A 15,753-nucleotide genomic window follows, 5' to 3' on the forward strand; every position below is an offset into this window, starting at 1 on the left:
GGTGTTGCTTAAACTTTAGTCATCTCCAAATGTACTTGATGAACCTGGTTTTAGGGGACAAACTTGCCGGCACTGACTGATGCAACACATTAGCAGTGTTCAAAATGATCTCCAACATTGTTTAAACATGTTAAACACTTTAAATCTGTTTAGGAAAACTAGACGAGTTCATTATCAAGTTATTATACAATGCATTGAGTTTGAATATTGCCAAGTTATTGCTATTCTTGTTGCTATAAGTCTGCCTGCCACCTATTGTGTATGTGCAGAGGGCTTCAAACTCACAGAGTTAGCATTAGGACCTGGCCAAGGCCCTCTTCCTCCGGGACCCCTGAGGGAAAAAAAAGAAAAGTTTAGAAAGCAAACCAACAATAAAGGGAACTGGGAATATAAAGGAAATATGAGAGTTATTTAAGTTTACTAGATCCAAGGATAAACTCTGGACACCTTTTTCCAACAGCTCCTCGGAATTAATGAAGAACATTTAACTACTGATGTCCTTTTTTTGGATTCTGCTTGCTACTAAAACTACTTGCGAATGAACAGCAGTGTGTTGAAGATGAAGCAAATGGGACTTACATGTTCATTCCTGGCATTGGACCACCCATTGAGTTGGGAGGAGGCCTCATACCTCCATAATTCTAAGAGACAAGTTGTTTAAAAAAAAAAAACAACAACACACAGTTAGAGCTTCGAAGCAAAGTTACAAGAACTCTAAAAAGATTTGATTTTGTTGAGTGCACAGGATTCAGTGTTTTGTTTTATATTCACACATCATACACAAAACATGACTGGACTGTCAAAGGCAGATAAGAAAAGACAAGTCTTTACTATAAGTGGGTGAGTAATGACAATTATAGCAACGAATTCAAGAAAAGTTACATTTCACCCTGTAAGAGGCGCTTCCATACAGTTATATAACCATTAAAAGCAAGCCTAAGTGCACAGCTGTCTCATTCACTATTACAATTACTAGATGTAGAAACTAACTCCCATCAGAGTTTCGTGCCCTCTGCGCAGCCGATTTGTCATACCTGTGGGCCCATGGCCATTCCTCTGGGAGGGTTCATTCTCATTGGTCCACCCATGTTAGGATGACCTGCAAGAAAAGACCCCCAGAGTCACACACTGAAAGCAACACAGGAATTAAGAAATGCCACAGACAATGGTTCATTCTAAGGCCTTTGGTAGCAACACTCAGGCCTCTGAAGCTATAATCTGCAGTTAAAATCAGCACAGACCCCTTCCTGAGCCAGACACACCACATATTCTGAATTTATACAAAATCCCCCAAAGCCCTAGTATGAAGACAATGCAGAGTTTTGTTTGTTTTTTTAACTTCTTGATTACAGACCAAATCTTTTAAGGTATTTTGAAATATCACCACTTTTAAAGTCGATTCAAGTAAATCCAAACTAAAACTTCAGTTACAGGCCTATCATCTTCATCATCTGCTCTGACCTGTAACCACGACCGGCCTTACCTTGCGGTCTCGTTGGGTCCAAACTGTTTGGCAGGAGAGGCTGAGATCCTGGGATACCACCAGGAGGCTGAGAAAAGAGCAAACTGATCAACACACTGGCATATGTTGGCATCACAGATTCTCAGTGGTGTTAAAGAATAGATAAACACAATTCAAAATGCTGCTCAGTACCTGATTTGGCATTCGGAGTGAGGGGCGCGGTCCACCTGGATACCGCGGTGACATGAAAGGCTGCAGTAAGAAACAGGGGAAGAAAGAAAAAAGAGGGAAAGGAGGGTGGGAATTATAGGGCAAAGGAGGACACAGAGAAAACACAGTTTCTATTATTGATAAATTCAAACGCACTCAAACAGGGATGATGGTGAGGACACAGATGAACGCAGTGGTGTTGGAGAATGAGAGATGACAGTGAAAAAAAGTGCAGATTCATCAACATAATAACTTGGAAACCAACAAAATACACTGGCATAAGAGCTTATTTTCTGATATTTCAAATTTCCCGCTTATACTAACAACATGCACATTTGTGTGTGCTTAACGGCAGCGCTCACACAGCTCCCTGCACAGCCCGCGTGCTCTCACTGTGGTGTAAGCTGATTCGGCCTGTGGTCTGCCTGGCGTAGTTAGAGACACCTCAGGCCAACAACACCGTTCAAAACCTTAGCGGAAGCGTGTCCACACTCTCTCGCACATAAGACGGAAACCAGAAACCACAAGAATGAAGAGCTGAGCTGCCGCAGTTAATGGGTAAAGGCTAGCTTTACCTCCAGAGTGGCATCTGTAGCTACTGTTCTGGATAACTGCTGAATGACTGAGGATTGAAGTTTTTAAAGACTGGATACGTGTTTGTCAACTGGCAGGCTGTAGCAACCCAAGCCTCTAGTTGTTCTATGTGCATCAGTATACCCATGTGTTTTGTACGTATATGTGACGTGTTTATAATGACTGTCCCCTGTTTTATTTATAAGGTGTTAAAACAAGTAAGCAGGGGGGAGGGGAGAGGTATGTGCATGTGTGTGTGCTAAGAGTGACGGAGAAGATAAGTGTGCAACCCCCCACAAGCTGCTCCAGGGGAGGGGCAAGGAGTGAATTATTCATCCCACACGGGGACAGCTGATTCTGGGCCTTGAAGAGGAGCTTGCATTGCTGCCTCTGGAAGTTCAGCTTTCATAAAAAGGGGGCTGACATCTACGGGGAGTTACCCTGAACAAAACTGGAGCTCACAGGGCTCAAGGGTGGGAGAAGAAGAAGAAGGTGTGTGAGCAGTGAATGGGAAGAAAGAGGTAGTGTGTGGGTGAGGGGTAGAGGGGAGATTTAGAGGGAATGGAAAAAAAGAGGGGTGTTTGAGAGAAAGCATTTGCTTCTTACCTGGCCATGGGGTCCCATCATGGGGTTGCTGGGGTTGTGTGGGGGGGGCTGTGCATGGGGGGACTGCTGAGAGCCGGGTGGTCCCTTTAAGAAAGAAGAGCGATATCAGAAAGGGGAGGGGCAAAATGTGGGGTTTACACCTGGAGGAATTACCCAATCAAAGTTATGAGAGGAAGACGATGGGGAGGGTTGGGAAGGGGGGGGTCAGTGGGGAGTCTTTAATTTGAGGTAGAAGGAAGCAGAAACGTGGGAAAAGCTGCGTCTTAACGTGGAGTTAAGAGTCCTTAAAAACCCATAAAATGAAAAGTCATATAGGAATAGTTTCAATGTGAGTTTGAGTTCAAACAAGCTGACAGAAATCTTAAAGCATAACCATCTCTCTGATACTTTGGTCCTTCTTGTTGGAGGATTAAATGTATTCCCTAAATCCACATGGGGGCAGTATTGCCCAAGGCTCACTGCAACAGGACAGGCAGCAGCAGGACAGGCACAAGAGGTAACTTCAAACCAGAAAGATGATACTGGCAAAAACAAGAACAGGTTGGAAGTTTTTCCCTGCTTATCGTCAGCCTACTTCAAAGTAAAAAGCGTGATCCTGTGAAGGACCCCTCTGCTCCTCTAAAACACTGCATCGTTATTGCCCACTTCTCACCCAGAGACACGAGGTTAACGGCCTCTAATAAATAAGTCATTATGCAACAGTCTTGTTTCTGCTCCATCACTGTTAGTGCCTTCAGTGCTTTGGTTTTTTTCCTTTTCCAGTTGTCCGAAGAAAACAAAAGCTGGCTGATTTAATGGTAAATGGAATTTTCCATGTATCCCTCCTAGGCATCCGGACACACACAAAGACAGCACACCGATTACCTCAGTGAGTCTGGTAGTTTCCAGTCAGGGCCATAAGTATTTGGACAGTGACAACATTTTTTGTGAATTTACCTCTGCACACCCCCAATAATGGATCTAAAACAAAGCAATTCAGTGTGGACTTTTGGCATAATCCTAGGGAGTTCAGCAAAAATACTACAGTCGAAATAAATTATTGCAATTGTTTAAAAAACACAGTATTATCGGCTCAAAAGTAACTACACAAACTCTCAAAAATCATACCAAACAGCATGAATTTAAATACCTGATACGCCAAACTCTTGCAGTCAGTGACTGCCTAAAGTCTCAAATGCATTGACATGACCAAAGGTTAGGTTTCCTCCCATGAAATGCTTTGCCAGCCTTTTACTGCAGCCTCATTAAGTCGCTGCTTGTTTGTGGGTCAGTCTGCCTTCAGTTGTCGTCACTAAATGAGAAACATGCTGGGTTGGGTTGATGTCCGGTGACTGACCCAACCATTTAGCAACATTACATTTCTTTGATTAGGGAGCTCTTGTGTTACTTCCGTTGTACATTTTGGGTCATTTTAGAGTCCCACTGTGAAGAGCCATCTGGCCAGTTTAGCAGCAGGCTGCCTCGGTGCAGGGGCTATAGCCATGTACACTTCACAACTCATCCTGCTACTGCTATCAGCAATCACATCAGCAATAAACACAAGTGACCTCGTTCCACTGGCAGCCATATATGTCCATACCATACCATTGCCTCGACCATGTTTGACGGATGATGTGGTATGCTTAAGATCGTAAGCGTTTCCTTTTCTTCTCCATATGCTTCCCATCATTTTAGTAGAAGTTAGATGTGGTGTGGGCTTACAGGCCTTTTGATGTTGCTAAGCTCTCCAGCGCATTGCTTCTTTTTAAGAATGCACCATATTGTTGATTAGACCACTCCTAAAGTTTCCACCATCTTTGTTATGTTTTTTCAGCTGAATGACAGCCTTCTTCACTTGCATCGAAATCTCTTTGGACCTCATGCTGAAAGTCCCAGTGAGCAGCTACCAAATGCACATTCAACTCCAGACCTTACTTAATCAAGCGGGGGGAAAAAAAAAAAAGCTGGCCGCACCTGCTTAGCAGTTTACGTCCCAACTACTTCTAATGCTTTAAAATGTAAGGGTTAAATTTAAAAAATGTTCATAAGTGCTAAACAGTCAGTTCAAGATTATAATTTTTCAGATGAGATGAAGAAATCAGCTGACCAATAGAATCTGAACCAATCGCTTTGTACAACTGACTACCAAAAGTCACTTTTTTTTCTTTAAATGCATAGAGACAGACACATCAATTCCATACAACTGCTTGTGTTTGCTGGACAGACAACAGATCAACTGCTTGCTTGAGTAAGAAATAGGTGTACTAATTAACAACAAGATTAGATGGGGTCGACTTTATTGTACGGACCAATATCTGTCTGGGGCAGCAGATCTGTCAGAAGTGCTGCCTTGATAAAAAGCTCTTAATGAATGCAATTCATGGAGAGAAAAAAAAACTTGAAACTTTGTAATAAAAAAAGAAGAAGAAAATAAACCACTTGACCCAATTAATATGAGGTCAGCATCTCAGGAGAAAATTTGAACAACCAACAACTATGATAATCTATTAGCGAATTATTTTTAAACACAAAAATGTCAAACATCTCAGCTGCGAAGATTTGCTGTCTTTTTGCAGAATGATGGAAAATTGAACTGTTTGTTTTTATTTTGAACTCTTGCTCGTAAATTTTAAGTCATATCTTGAAGCTGTCATGTCTTATCTGACATACTGTAGACAAAATAACAACTCAAAAACAAGAAAAACATATCGACTGGTTATGAAAGTCATCAGCAGCTGCTGCTTGGATCTTGTATGTCCTTGACAGATTTCTGCATAGCTGCTTGTGTTGTATGTTAAGAGCATTTAAATTTGTGACTGCTTTAGCTGGAAAAAAAAAAGATATGGTGAAAGCAAGAATTTAACATTTCTTAAAAGTCAAATATCAGAGGAGGTATTGTTTAGGTGTCAGGTCTGACGTTCTTAACAGCACTCAGGATTTCAAACAACGCTCTGCCTGCGTGAGCCACATTTGCAGTGAACAACCAAAGCTTTCTGTTACAGTAAGGTCGCTTGAACACAATGTGCACACAAACACACAGACACACAAGCCATCGTCCAATCTTACTCCTCCACCAATGTTATAAATAGCACTTCCATGCATGTCTCGTCACCCCCTCTCCCCCCTACCCTTTCCCTTGCTTATTCACAGTCGTACTCTCACTAGCCCCCCCACCACCATCAGCACCACCACCCTCACTCTCAGCCAGCAAACAATAGGGTGGGACGTAGCCACAGAAACAAACAGTGGGCCACAATCCTGGTGGCACTGATCTTTCACATTTCCCTCTCTTCTTACTCCTCCACTCACCCCTCTTCCTCTCCATCCTTCCCTCTCCCTTAATGTGTCACTCGCTTTTTCGCTCCTACTCTTCGCCATCACCTTATCGTGCCTCCTGCCAAATGCCAGTGCTGTCCATCACACCACTGCCTCACAGTGTTTTTGTTTGTGAATGTGTGCTCGCATGCTTGCACGTGTTTGTATACTGTGTGCGCGTTTGCGTGTCTCGTTCTCGTCACTCTTCAGACAGCCATCTCCCACACTAAAACCTTTCCCTTCACAGACCCGGGACAGGTCAGAGACAGACGAGATGGAGATGGAGGAGTGGAGAGAGGATGAATACGGGATGGCTGAATCACAAATCGGCTGAACAGCAGCCCAGCGAGCGCAGAGCCACAGATGAATGAACAGTATGAGCTTCAGAGGCTCTGGTGGGTGTAAATATCTAGAGTGGAATAAACAGTATTTGGAAAAATGTGGAGGGGGGGGGGGGAAAAAAAAAAAAAGGGAAGAGAAGTGGGAGAGTTGGAGACCCAAACTGCAACTATGCTGCCATCTGATTAAACTCCATTATAGATTTTACTGTGAAAGTCTTAATTAGTAGAACCTGACTGATATCGGAAGTCAAATTAAAGGCTTAAAAAAACGAGTATCTGATCAGTATCTTAAGAAGTCTAATAACTGAGAAAAACCCTCCTTTTATTGTTTATAAATATAACAGATATTTTCAATTAGCAGCAAAGCCATGCCTTTTTCTTTAGATAAACTTTAGGTTAAGAAAATGTTCCTGTCTTCTTGTGTAAATAAACCGCCAACTGGGCTAATCAAATATTGCTCGGTAATTAAGGTGCAAACAAGGCTGCTTTTATTTGCTACTTAAAAAAAGTTTTCATAAAATAAAAGTCAGCTTCTGTACAGAGAAGACTGTAATTACTGTCAGAATAATAACATGAATGAAAATTTAAAAAAAAAAAAACCGGAATAATTTCTCAACTGGGAAATGTCAACGTTTAGTGCAATTACTATAAAATGTGCTACCAATAAAATAAGAAATTGCTAGTTTATTGCTCTACAGAAATAAGTGAACATCGGTTAACCATTCTCTATTGCTGGACAAGGAAGTCAAAGAATAGACTAAATATAGATTACTTGTTTTGGGGAAGTCAGAAATGAATGAATGGCAGATGGGGTAAAATGAGAAGTGGGTTTGGTGATGACACAAGAGTGGGGTCATACCTGGAAGAAGCCTGGGGGCATGGGACCACCTGGCATGGCATCATTGGGTGGCATGTTGCCCATCACTGGGCTTGGCGCTGCCGCTGCGCTCTGGAAAACACAAACAGATGAATTCAATATGGTGTTCAACGTGTACATGCATCCTTCACTGCTCTACCGTAATGTATATGTGCATGATGCTGCAATGGCCAACAAACGACAACAGGGAGCAGTGGCTGCACCTGCATTTGCGCCCACCCCCCGCCCCAAACTCCATTTAAAGTTTAAATGTTAGATAGAAGAGAGATGCAATAACCCCCTCATCTCTTTCTTTAGGCAAGGACACCAATGAAAAGAAAGACTTCAGGGAGAAACATTGCAAAAATATTCAAACACATCAGAAGAGGAACAATCGTAAAATGTCAGTGACACAAAGCTGTAAAGAGACCTGTGCCTGTACTCTGATCTACTCTATCATACACCCAGGAATAATGTCCTGACCAACACAGCAGTTATTTATCTGCACCGGTGATAATGAGTACATACTTTTATGCTTCTTTCATTAAAAAGCTTTTTTGTCTCTGTCACAAACAACAGAAATATAACGGCTAATATTAGCAAACTCCTTAATTTTCATTTCTTGGACATAAATGAAAACAACACTGACTCTATAATAACGTGCAGCTGATTTGCTGAGTGATCTAGGAACACCGCATATGTAGGAGTTTGTAGCTTGAATGTACTCATACGGAACTAATCACCCTGAAACTGCATTTTAACATCCTAACAGATGCTTCATAGGTCAGCTAGTAAAGTTGAAAAATTTTTGTTTTTTGAAGTTCTCAACGACTATTTCACAGGTCCTTTCTCATTACAAAAAAGCTAAGTGTCAGTAATGGCATATTTGGATGCAGTTTAAGAATCTGACACAAAATACACAATTTGTTACATTTAATTTATTTCAAAATTCAACTAATTTTAATGAATTCAGGAAAAATCTTCATATTTCATGTCTTAAGAGACATTTTGATTGATTGATTTGAAGTATAGTGATTACTTCCTGGTCAGATCACAACAGAGGCAAGTGTCTGAGCTACATATTAGCTACATATAAAAAATGGTTATGAAATACAGTTCAGCACCAAACCTACTTAAATTTACTGTAAACAATTAAATTACTCAAAACTTATCTTCATTACAAGTTTTCATAAGTACCTAATGAGTACTGACAGAGGTTAAATATAGTAACAAGTCATCTGCAAATAAGTTGATTTTGTACTACATCTTACAGAGTTCTTGCTAATTTTTAGAAAATGAAGCAGTCAAGATATTTGAGTCACTTAAAGACTCTTAAAGCTTTTGTTTGTGAGAAGGCCACTGTATAGCCCCTGAGTTTTTCTGAATAACATTTAACTCCAAAGCAATTATCCATTAGATTTTTGGGCTAACATTCCCTATAGGACAAACACAGTGTCTTTAATAGTACTCCATTTACTCTACGATTCTAAGGATTTTTAATTACAAATGCTACATTTCTCGCTTAATTGAAATTTATAAAATCAGTGAGTAATTATGTTATTGTTATCTTAAGGACAAACACAGAAAGCATACCACTTAAATCTAATGTAAGCAACCACTTAACTAAAACTAATCATGCTACCAGATGTAACACCAGTACTGTCTCCAGTCCCCTTACGTCAGTCAAACAATATGGGAGAATAAAATTAGAATCTAGAATAGGAAAAGGGGGGCAGAATGATTCAGCCCGGGAGTTAAATATGATATAACTGTATTCTTGTCAACACACATAGAAGGAGACGCATGTTCAGAGTGCTTACATAAGCAAGCCGGAACAAACACATGTGCACGTAACCACATGAACGCGCAATCGCACAGACACACAAAGGCTTGCATCACAGCTTCATAAAGTGCAGCCCTTCAGTACAGAAAAGCAGACAGGGGAGAACCGCAGGCTACAGGACAGAACAGAGAGGGGGTTTAAGACCCAGGGGAGGGAGTCGCTCTAACAAATACACAGACGCACACTTTTGCACATCTACAGATCCTCCAGCACGCACAACTGACAAACACACTATATCCATATGACACGCGCTGCATGCATGGACAACACATACCACCAGTTACACAGATGTACACAAACACGCTCGCCGTCCTCCTTCTCCCATCTGAAACCAAAGCACACAAACTGAAATATCACAAACGCACGCACACACACCTCCCCCCATCTTTATGCTAATTCTGCTAGTGAACATGAGCAGGCCACCGAGTCCCTGGGGAAGAAGCAGGGTAGGCTGCCTCTTTCTCTCCTTCTCCATCCTTCCTCTTTTTCTTCTGAACACTTTTCTCTCCATCTTTTCTCCTATTCGTGACCCCCACACTCATTTGTCTTGGCACTGGTGCACACACATGCACAAACACACATACGGGCACACACACATATCCCTGTGCCCCAACCCTTGTACTATTCCTCCCCATCCACAACCTCTCCTCCCCTCAGTCCCCCCAGTAGGGTGTCAGCAGCTTGCAGAAGCTGTTGCTATGGAGACAGGTCCTATCTGCACTCTGTCCCCCTGGCATCCCCCGCTCCAGGAGCACAGAGACAGAGAGAGAGAGAGAATAAGAAGATGCAGGAGAGTGAGATTGGAGAGTGAGTTAGAAGATACAAGAGTGAGACAGAAGGAGATAAAAAGAAGAAAGAAAAAAAACACGAAGGGAGAAAAACAAAGAACATGCACCAAAAAATGGTTTCTGCTCACAATCAATCACTCAGTCACATTATTTTTATGGACTATTAATGGCCAGTTATCTCCTCACACATTCCCTAATTTGCTGATTGAAAATGAATGCAGACTGAAAGCGTGTAGACTGAGCGCGGTTGCCACAAGCAAAAATGAAGGTAGATTTAATATGCAGTTGGACTTTATTAAAATCAACTGGCCTGGGGAAATACAAAAGAATCCAGCAGTGCCTTTTTTCTGTGTGTTTGTAGTGGCACGTACAGTAGTGTTTATATCCACCTCCCCATTTCTACCTCTGAAGTGGAAGACAGTCAGAAAATCCTGCCCCCGTCGCGTTTTATCACAATAACGTGATTTACGACAAATCAGATCTCCAGGAACGGGTTGACATTTGTGAAGGTAAACGTTAACTGCTAATTCACAAAGAACATGCGTGTACAGGGGCGACAAGTGTGTAAACCTATGAAAAGAAACAAGTTCAAGAAGACATAACAATCCACAGCAGATATTAGTACTGCACTAATTAGCTGATATAATAGCAACGTGGAGTTGAGTTGAATTATTCATTTCCAGGCAGAAGCATGGAAAAGTCTGCAAAATAAGGAGTGCATGAAAGAAGCACCTGGTGGCAACACAAACTCTTTAATGTCTGACATGCAGCAGAAAGAAGAATGTGTCTCTTTCATAGAAGCCGGCAGAAAAGTTCAACAAAACCCACGGGACGCATTTTCAAATGCCTGGGAATATTTACACTGTTTAAACTGTAAACTATATTTTAATGGCCTTCCTCGGCAGCGCTGCACAAACACTGTGTCAAAGCATCCTGGTGCAGCATCTGCTCAAAAACAATATCAGGTGAATTTATGTTACCTGGCTATCAACAACACGGCATCTGGGCCAGAGACCTGATCTGTACCTGTGCTATATAAAGAAAAAAAATACAACATTATCTTTTAAAAACTCAAATTCAACTGGGTACACCTTCATGAATTATGATTTTGGTGACAACAGGTGGACTATGGTTTAGGGAGATCATCCATTCAATTCAGTTGTATGGGTTTTATGTTTACAACATACTGAGCTGACAAAGGGTCAAAGTTGAAACATCTGCACAAGTATCAACATTGAAAAATAATGGATTTACACTTTCCTAGTGAAAAGTATTCAATTATTAGCATTAAACTTACATTATTTATTCTTTCCTTCCACCAACATCTTTACCTTTTTAGGGTTTTCATTTCTCAGCCACTCCATATGCATTTACAACTTGGCAGGAGAGCGCAGCGACCTCTGGACTTACATAGTCACATAGTGTTGATCTTTAACTATTAAACAAGAAAGGCTTCAGTAAAATTTATCACCCTAACCTGCACAGGCTACGATCGCCGCACAGGTGTTTCCATTCTGATCATGATATTCTACTCAGAAATTCAAATCTCCATTATTCACACAAAATATATTTACAGCTAGCAAAATATACTGAAGATAAATTTGAATCATTCAGAGAGTGGGCCCGCCTGTAGCCCACTCTCTGATGAGTACATCCACAGTTTATTAAGACTCTGACAGACACCTCAAACGAAGCATTAATTGGGTACACTGGCAGTCAGAGAGCCTTGGTGCATATCATCCGACTGTCTTCCCATGCTTCCTGTTTCTCTCTATTGCACACTTGGACAAAAGGCCAAAAAAAAGTCTTCTTAATAGACTGATATTTGTACTCTTATCACACCTTTCCTGATTTGAGCCTGGATGATGATTTCTGTGACAAGTCACCCTTCATCTTTTCCTGTTATTTCTGGATTATACACTATCCAGTGAGGCAAAAATACCTCCCACTCATGTACCAGCAACAACAATAATATTCATTCAATCCTATTGATTCAATTTTCTAACATATGAAGACATTAGTTACCAAGCAAAGAGTGAAAATGGTCTCTTGGGCTCTGTAAAACCTTTGACGTGCATTTGTTTGTTCCATGAAAATAATTTTACACTTGAGGCAGCTTTCAGGAAGCTGACTGTACCAAACTCTTCAATGACCTCACTTTATTGAAGCCGTTTCCTCCTGGTTGGTGTGAGATGAGTTTAAGTAGTTTAGCCTGTGGAAATCAGGATGAACTCAGACTTATTTCACCCTCTGCCTCGCTACCACGGTGGCAAAATATTTCAAGCTCTGACACCTTAATCCAGAGTTGGGACTGCTTTTCCTTTTCAGCGCAAACTCATAGTGTTGATGAATAATCTATCAAAGAACAAGACACTAATGATTCTGATTGGCTCGTATAGTACAGTATGTAGATAGCCTATACAAAATAGCATTGATCCTTCCCTCTCCATTTCCATTTCCCCACTCTCACCCATAGGACCTACCGGACAGATCAATAGTGCTCAACACATTATTGACCTCCGCCTGATACCTTTCACAGGGATAAAGACAGAGATATAAACACTGGATGGAAAGAAGGATGTGAGGTAGGAAGAGACAGCAGATGCATCTGTATGTGTGTGCTTGTGTCTGTATTTATGTGTGTCCCTGCCTGGAGAGGTACTAATCTACATTCTGGTTCACACTGATATGTACCTCATCACTGTCTCCTTGACCTGCTGTCCTTAGCGAACAGAGTAAGGGAGAGAAGGGGGGGGGGGGGGGGGGGGTAGAAAGGCAAAGGAGTGAGGATGCGAGACAGAGTATATGGAGATGGGAGGAAAAAAAATAGCTGACTGTGGTGATCTGGCTAATTTCTCAGCCCAGACCAAACAGTATGTTTCACTCTGGAGCAACAGGATATGGCTGCTCCTCTCACCGTCACGTCTGACAAGCACGCGTGCACACACACAGTCTCTGAAAACCCAGCTGGTCCTCAAAACTGGCACAACGTGCACGCTAAACACACACGCACTTCCCCAAACGCTGCTGCCAAGGTAGCAGTACTGAACCAGACAGGCGGACTTGTGCGCACACACCGGATGACAGCACTAATACATGCTGCAGACACAACATCCACTTAGCCAACGCTCCAGAGAGATGGCAGAGCGTCCGAAAGACAAGACTATGGGTGGAATGAGAACAGCAGTGAATAACAGTATAGATTCAAATCAAGGAGAAGGAAGAACTGAAATTATTATGGATGTTTTAGTATTATTGCTAGTATTCTCAGTAATACAGTAATTAATCACTAATATATATAAAAACACACTTCTTTCTCTCTTACATACTTTATTCTGCAATGACTAAAAGTGCAAAAAGCAGAAAGTTCTCCATTTAGCTGATCTGGAGTCAGCCAGTGACAAAAATATAGATTGAAATAAAACATGCTTGTGTTTTATGTCTCTTTGCTTTAAATAGAGGAATTTGTACATACATACAAATACTGTTTTAACAGGATTATAGACATTTTTAAAAATCACTGTGGTAATGCAACTTATATGAAATTTCAGGAATTTAGAGACAGATTTCTGTTTAATGTGGTCAAAAGAGGAAGAAAGCAGCAGTTACACAGCAGGCAGCAATTTGGCAGAATAGTTTGGGGTTTTTTATTCAATTGCAACTAAGAGGCTTTCTCCTTAAACTATTCACAGTGAAAACATATTGCAGGTTGTTTAATATGCTGCATAATGTCAGCTGGTTTTAATGGATTTTTTTCAGGAGAAATTGCTGTATAACAAAGAGCTGCTTACTGTCACTAATGCTTCATTAGGTTTAAACACTTTATGGCATTAAAGGAAATGGTACAAATATTATTACGCTGCTACTGTCCTCCAAGGCATCAGAAAGTGCTGAAAAGCACCAAAACACACACCAGTACGGATATACTATAACTTTAAATACATGCTGTTTTCAAATTTCCTGTAGTTTTTTTTATAGTGTTATTGATTTACACATAGTTGGAAATTACAGTTGCTCTATTTAAAATAATAAGAAAAGCAGCTCTATCTTTAATTTCCTTCTCTATCCATTTGGTATGTTCACTGAACTCCATTTTCAAATACCTCAATTGTCTCTCGGTTGTGTCTTTATACTATCAACACTGCCCTCTTCTCTTCAGTGCTAGTAGGCACTGTGGGTAAACAGCTAGATTAGCCAATCAATCTTGTCTCGAGAAAAGGGGTTGTAGGGTGGGGGTGGTGGGTGCAACAAGAGAAGGAGACTCAGAGACGGAGCGAGTGATAAGCGAAGTGAGAGGAGAGGGGGCGGACTGGTTTGTTAGATCTAAGAAAGAGTAAGAGGTATAGTTAACAAGGAAGAGAGGTTAAAAAAAGTTTTTGGAATGAATGGGGACAGAAGACAGATGCGGATGTGGGGGTGTTACAGAGGTACTCAACGCTGCAAAAATATGACGTGAATAGGACAGAGCTGCACAGAGTGTATGAGAAGAAGACGGGGAAGGAGTTTGAGAAGGTAACAGAAAATGGCAGAAGAGCTTCCTGAAGAAGCCTCAAAAGTAGAAAAATTAAATAAATAAATAAAACTCAAGGGCCTCTCTATAGCCAAGCAATGAGCACTCGTGACCCCTCGTCCCAGATGAATACATCCCCAAGTTCATTCAAAACATAATTTCAAATAAATCCATTAAAAAAAAACCCAATAATTTAGCAGAAATACTCATTTATGAAACACTTTATACTATCACTCATTAACATAAGTGATCAAGCTAGCAGTGCTAAATTATCTAGTAAGCAAATACTTGCAAAAAGTTAAAAGATGTTGCTGAAAGCTGAATGACAAAAATTCACTTAATAGAAGATTACCAAGTAATACAACACAGCCTATGACAAGAATCTCTGGTCTTGGTCTTATTGACAAGCCCTGATTAAATTATACATACATATACATAGTGTTTGCCTTGGCTTCTGTTTTTCTCATGTTCACTGCACTTCAGCTAAATATTGCCACATTAAACACATCACTTTAAAGATGTGACTGTATTTCAGAAATTGTGTTTGAAATTTATAAAGCTATTTAAGCATGAATTAAAAACCTATACAAAGAGATATATAAATATTACAGGTAACTTTCTATTGAAAAAAAATGAACAAACAAATCAACTATATTATAACCCCTGTAGTACTTTTATAACCCGCATCCAAAAACTAGCCAGACCTCATCTGTGTCTCTGCACCCAGCGGACAGAAGTGTAATAATGTTCCTTAAACGCTGGCGTGCACTCCTGCAATCCTCAAAAGAGTAAGAAACTGTTTTAACGTAAGGTGAAATGCCTTTTTCTTCGGTGCTTCTAACTGGCTCGTTCTTCTGAAACCAGTAGAAAAGGACCTGTGCTCAGAGACCAGCCTCAGGGGACAAGAGCCAAAATTAAACCAGTCCCATCTCCTTTGCTTTATCGCTGCTAGGAGCAGACATGCAGTTCACCCATCTACATTTATACACAGGGTTAACTGGAAGGAGGGTATGAGCCCATGCACCCTCCTATTATGGGCTGGCTGCCAAAGATGCCCCCCGCCCATCCAAACACACACATACACACTCACACATACACACAAATCCCTGGCTTAGCCTCGGCCCAGTGCTGGGATTACCGGATTAGAACTCTATTCCATTATCTCCTCACACTATACAACGAGCGCACGCACACACACACACACAAAACACGCACACACAATGCCACACTGTCTTGGCCAAAGCGGACACGCTGAAGACAGACACAGTGT

General features: G+C 41.1%; 1 protein-coding gene across 5 annotated transcripts in view; it reads right to left on the minus strand.

Annotated features, from left to right (window-relative positions):
- The window catches only part of zgc:110158 (uncharacterized protein LOC553590 homolog), a 37,248-nt gene that overhangs the window by 5,796 nt on the left and 15,699 nt on the right, over positions 1 to 15,753 (minus strand). For 3 of the 5 annotated variants that reach the window (XM_063497316.1, XM_063497315.1, XM_063497318.2), the window contains exons 5-11: positions 7,346 to 7,435; positions 2,852 to 2,935; positions 1,655 to 1,714; positions 1,484 to 1,550; positions 1,035 to 1,099; positions 580 to 641; positions 286 to 331 (exon numbers count right to left, since the gene is read on the minus strand). In XM_063497316.1, coding sequence (XP_063353386.1) covers positions 286 to 331; positions 580 to 641; positions 1,035 to 1,099; positions 1,484 to 1,550; positions 1,655 to 1,714; positions 2,852 to 2,935; positions 7,346 to 7,435 — 474 coding nt within the window. The remainder of the gene's footprint in view (positions 1 to 285; positions 332 to 579; positions 642 to 1,034; positions 1,100 to 1,483; positions 1,551 to 1,654; positions 1,715 to 2,851; positions 2,936 to 7,345; positions 7,436 to 15,753) is intronic. The other 2 variants (XM_063497317.1, XM_063497319.2) reach the window with 1 other exon arrangement.

This window comes from Pelmatolapia mariae, linkage group LG16_19, assembly GCF_036321145.2.
Source record: "Pelmatolapia mariae isolate MD_Pm_ZW linkage group LG16_19, Pm_UMD_F_2, whole genome shotgun sequence".
NCBI classification, from domain to species: Eukaryota; Metazoa; Chordata; class Actinopteri; order Cichliformes; family Cichlidae; genus Pelmatolapia; species Pelmatolapia mariae.